Below are 5,000 nucleotides of genomic sequence, written 5' to 3'. Positions count from 1 at the left end.
TTAGATCCACCTCTACCAGTCATCAGTAAGTGAACACACACACACAAGTGAGTGAGGGATGAAATATAAAGAAAACAAAAAAGGAAAAGATGAGTGTAGAAATTAAAATAAGACAATAAAAGAAAAACGAATTGCAAACTACAGAGAGAAAAACCAATGGGAAAGAAAGAGAAGAGAAATGAGGGCAACGTGTGTGTGTGTGTGTGTGTGTGTGTGTGCGTTTATCATTTTAAGTGTAACAGGAAATGTGTTGCGGGTTTGTGCTGCTCTGACAGGAAATGCTTAACCAATCATCAATCTCTGTAAGAGAGAGACTGAGACAGAGAGAGAAGACTTTCACACACTGGACACGTCTCTGCTGCAGGAACCCTGTAGAGGAACCATTTTACCTCCTGTTCCTGGGTCAGAACTTACTGCTCTAAAGAATGCTGATTGGTCAAACAGACAGAACTCTTACTGATTTATAAATAATAGTTAATGAATGAAACTCAAGTGAAAACTTGACTGTGCTTTTACATCTACACAATCTGTCTCACACTGTGTTTGACTTGTGTGATGAATGTGTGTGTAGGGTTACGGTGGAGTCGGTGGTATTTCATATAGTGCTGGGCGTGGCAGAGGAAGAGGGCGGGGTCGAGGATTTAACAATAAAGGCTCCACTTTTAAAGGTCGGACATGTCACATTGCTGATCCAGCTCACAAGAGGCTGTTTACACACACACACACACACACACACACACACACACACACACAGGTTTGGTTTTCACACTTTATTTCATTGTGCATGTGTATCACAAAACAGATCAGAGTGATGTCTTAAATCTTCAGAAGCAGAAGGACAGTCAGGTGAACATGGACCTGAATTATTCCAGGGAATTTAATAATAACTGTTATATCATAAATTTATTAGAGGGTTAGAAATGTCCCAGTAGTTTATTATTCCTCTATAATAATAATAATACAGTAATAATAATAATGTTGTTACATTAGAACAGTGACATTAGATTAAAGTGCAATAGAATTAAACCTAAAATTCAAAATAATAGCTGCAAGAAAATTTTATATATAAACCAGAATTTCAGGGCGCTGTGCATTATGGGATCTCATGAGTGTGTCTAGTTATCAGACACGACTACACAATACATAGTGCACGACGTAGTGAACAGGAAGATGGTTTGGGGAAAATGAAGATAAAAGCAAAAACAGGAAACAAACAAAAGTACAGAATAAAAGTGTCTGTTATTAACATACTGACTCTTTTTATACTAATGACTGGGATTTATTCATATAAAATTTGCATTAAAGCTGGATTTCACTCATTTATGAGTGTCTATTTAAACAATATGGTCATCTTAAATTAACAATTATTCTAAAATCTTTACTTATAAAACTATAGTTATTTATATAGAATAAAATTATAGGTGAATAAAAACCTTAATAAACTTTGAATGAGCTCAAGAACTCAAGTTAAACAGTCCAATAAACAGCAGTGCTCATTTGCAGTGAAGCATTATGTGTGTGTGTGTGTGTGTGTGTGTGTGTGTGTGTGTCTGTGTGTCTGTGTGTATGTTTATTCAGATGATTTGGTGCCATTGTAGTCCCCCTGAGAGTCGACATCATCCTCATTAGCATCAGCGTCGATCATGCCCCGCCTCCCACCTGTACGCCTCCCACCACTAGCAAATGATGGAGTTTCATTACCGCGCCTGCACACACACACACACACACACACACACACACACACACACACACACACAGAGGATGGCTACTGTATCTTTTGTTAGACTAACAAAATTATGTGATAAATGTGTGTGTGTGTGTGTGTGTGTACCTCAGTTTGTTCTTCAGTGATGTAACCTCTCTGCTCAGTGTGTCATTTGTCTCTGTCGCCTCCTCCAGTTCTCTCTGCAGTTTGCGGCGAGCAGCGGTGATGCGTTGTGATTCTTCCTCTGCCTCCTCCACCTGCCGTTTTAGCTGCTTCACCCGAGAGTTCGCCTTCTCTGCCTACACTCACACAGACACACACAGAGACACATAGCACCCACATACACACACACACACAAACACACACACATACACAGGAAGTTGAAGTTAGGAGATTAGAGTTGAATGTGAATGTGAATAATTAATTAATGATAAAAAGAGATGATGGTACAGACACCGACAAGCATTGTTAAGGTTACAGAGAGTGGGATAGAGAATGAAGTTGCTCTTTGTGTGTGTGTGTGTAGTAGTGTGTGTGTAGTTGTGTGTTTGTGTAACCTGGTCTTTGTACTGCTCAGCCTGCTTCCTCTCATCCTCCAACTGAATCATCAGGTCTTTCAGCTTTTTCTCCTTCTGACGCATCACTTTACCTGTGGCCTGTTTCTCCCTGACACACACACACACACTCTCACTATATTGCAGTGTGTGTATGTGTGTATGTGTGTGTGAGTGTGTGTTATACATACCTGTTCTCCTGCTCCAGCTGTTCCTCAAGCTGTGCCACTTTAGCCTCCAGAGCAGTAATGGAGATCTTGAACTTGGACTTCACCTGGTTTTCCATCTCCTGCAGTTTTACCTTTAGTTCTTTGTTCTGTCTCTCCAGCTGCTGACGTGCACTTTCATTCTTCTGTGAAGTCGTTCTTTCTGTTTGAAGCTCACTTGTCAGTTGATCCACCTAAAGCATGGAGAAAATGATGGAGATGTTGCAGATGTTGAATGAAGATATTGGAGATGACAGAGATGTAGGTGTAGTCTTACCTGTTGAGCACTCTTTCTCAGTCTGTCATTCATCATCTCCATGTTGCTCTGTTCCTCCTCCAGTTCCTCCTCCAGCTGAGCAATCTTGGCCTCTAAACGTCTTTTTTCATCACTCAGAGCAGACCTACGAAGGTGACACACAGAATATTAGCCACTAACACTAATGAAGATTTTATTATATAGAGCACTAATGAGCAGCGTGTATTAACGCCGTGTGTTTGGTGCTAATGCTAACAAACTCATCAGGTCTGAGGTCAGTAACTAACACCACCTACTGTAACATTAGCTTTTATTAATAATCAGTAGTATGTGAAAAGTCTGTCAGATGAACCAGTCAGATTCAGTCATGTGTGCTGTGCTGTTTTCTGTCTCATCATTAATGTTTAGTATCTTCAGTAACACAAGGCTCAGATTTTTATACAAATTAAAATATTTTGTGTGTCAGTTTTGTGAAGCTCACTTTCCAGATGCATTGCTCGCAAGTTCATCAGCGAGTTCATCACGCTCAGCTTCAGCCTGCTTCTTTGCTCGTTCTGCAGCAGCCATGTCCTGGAAACACACACACACAGACTGTATGTTACACACTTGTGTTATTTTCACAAAAAAACAAAAAAACACATCTTGTTAACACAACAAAAAACTCAACACTAGATTAAAGAATACTAAAATAACAAGTGTGCTCTAGAATCTCCACACTGCTGTACTCAGGGTCTGTGTGTAGAAGTGTGTAATGTGTACTGAGTTGTGTGTACACGGTGTGTGTAGCAGTGTGTAGTACTGAGTAGTGTGTATATGATGTGTGTAGCAGTGTGTAGTACTGAGTAGTGTGTATATGATGTGTGTAGCAGTGTGTAGTACTGAGTTGTGTGTATATGATGTGTGTAGCAGTGTGTAGTACTGAATTGTGTGTATATGATGTGTGTAGCAGTGTGTAGTACTGAGTTGTGTGTATATGATGTGTGTAGCAGTGTGTAGTACTGAATTGTGTGTATATGATGTGTGTAGCAGTGTGTAGTACTGAATTGTGTGTATATGATGTGTGTAGCAGTGTGTAGTACTGAGTTGTGTGTACACGGTGTGTGTAGCAGTGTGTAGTACTGAGTAGTGTGTATATGATGTGTGTAGCAGTGTGTAGTACTGAGTAGTGTGTATATGATGTGTGTAGCAGTGTGTAGTACTGAGTAGTGTGTATATGATGTGTGTAGCAGTGTGTAGTACTGAATTGTGTGTATATGATGTGTGTAGCAGTGTGTAGTACTGAGTTGTGTGTATATGATGTGTGTAGCAGTGTGTAGTACTGAATTGTGTGTATATGATGTGTGTAGCAGTGTGTAGTACTGAATTGTGTGTATATGATGTGTGTAGCAGTGTGTAGTACTGAGTTGTGTGTACACGGTGTGTGTAGCAGTGTGTAGTACTGAGTTGTGTGTACACGGTGTGTGTAGCAGTGTGTAGTACTGAGTAGTGTGTATATGATGTGTGTAGCAGTGTGTAGTACTGAATTGTGTGTACACGGTGTGTGTAGCAGTGTGTAGTACTGAGTTGTGTGTATATGATGTGTGTAGCAGTGTGTAGTACTGAGTAGTGTGTATATGATGTGTGTAGCAGTGTGTAGTACTGAGTAGTGTGTATATGATGTTTGTAGCAGTGTGTAGTACTGAGTAGTGTGTATATGATGTGTGTAGCAGTGTGTAGTACTGAATTGTGTGTATATGATGTGTGTAGCAGTGTGTAGTACTGAGTAGTGTGTATATGATGTTTGTAGCAGTGTGTAGTACTGAATTGTGTGTATTTGATGTGTGTAGCAGTGTGTAGTACTGAATTGTGTGTATATGATGTGTGTAGCAGTGTGTAGTACTGAGTTGTGTGTACACGGTGTGTGTAGCAGTGTGTAGTACTGAGTTGTGTGTACACGGTGTGTGTAGCAGTGTGTAGTACTGAGTAGTGTGTATATGATGTGTGTAGCAGTGTGTAGTACTGAGTTGTGTGTACACGGTGTGTGTAGCAGTGTGTAGTACTGAGTTGTGTGTACATGGTGTGTGTAGCAGTGTGTAGTACTGAGTAGTGTGTATATGATGTGTGTAGCAGTGTGTAGTACTGAGTTGTGTGTACACGGTGTGTGTAGCAGTGTGTAGTACTGAGTTGTGTGTACACGGTGTGTGTAGCAGTGTGTAGTACTGAGTTGTGTGTACACGGTGTGTGTAGCAGTGTGTAGTACTGAGTTGTGTGTATATGATGTGTGTAGCAGTGTGTAGTAC

General features: G+C 40.4%; 1 protein-coding gene across 3 annotated transcripts in view; it reads right to left on the bottom strand.

Moving 5' to 3' along the window:
* Positions 1 to 755: 755 nt before the first annotated feature.
* myh11a (myosin, heavy chain 11a, smooth muscle) overlaps positions 756 to 5,000 on the bottom strand; it is a 28,230-nt gene continuing 23,985 nt past the window's right edge. For all 3 annotated transcript variants that reach the window (XM_060869123.1, XM_060869124.1, XM_060869125.1), the window contains 6 exons: positions 3,203 to 3,291; positions 2,743 to 2,866; positions 2,451 to 2,659; positions 2,263 to 2,371; positions 1,832 to 2,004; positions 756 to 1,706 (listed from right to left, as the gene is read on the bottom strand). In XM_060869123.1, coding sequence (XP_060725106.1) covers positions 1,571 to 1,706; positions 1,832 to 2,004; positions 2,263 to 2,371; positions 2,451 to 2,659; positions 2,743 to 2,866; positions 3,203 to 3,291 — 840 coding nt within the window. In that variant the 3' untranslated portion in view covers positions 756 to 1,570. The remainder of the gene's footprint in view (positions 1,707 to 1,831; positions 2,005 to 2,262; positions 2,372 to 2,450; positions 2,660 to 2,742; positions 2,867 to 3,202; positions 3,292 to 5,000) is intronic.

Source organism: Tachysurus vachellii, chromosome 4 (genome assembly GCF_030014155.1).
Source record: "Tachysurus vachellii isolate PV-2020 chromosome 4, HZAU_Pvac_v1, whole genome shotgun sequence".
Classification (NCBI taxonomy): domain Eukaryota; kingdom Metazoa; phylum Chordata; class Actinopteri; order Siluriformes; family Bagridae; genus Tachysurus; species Tachysurus vachellii.
This window is presented reverse-complemented; position numbering and strand designations above follow the sequence as displayed.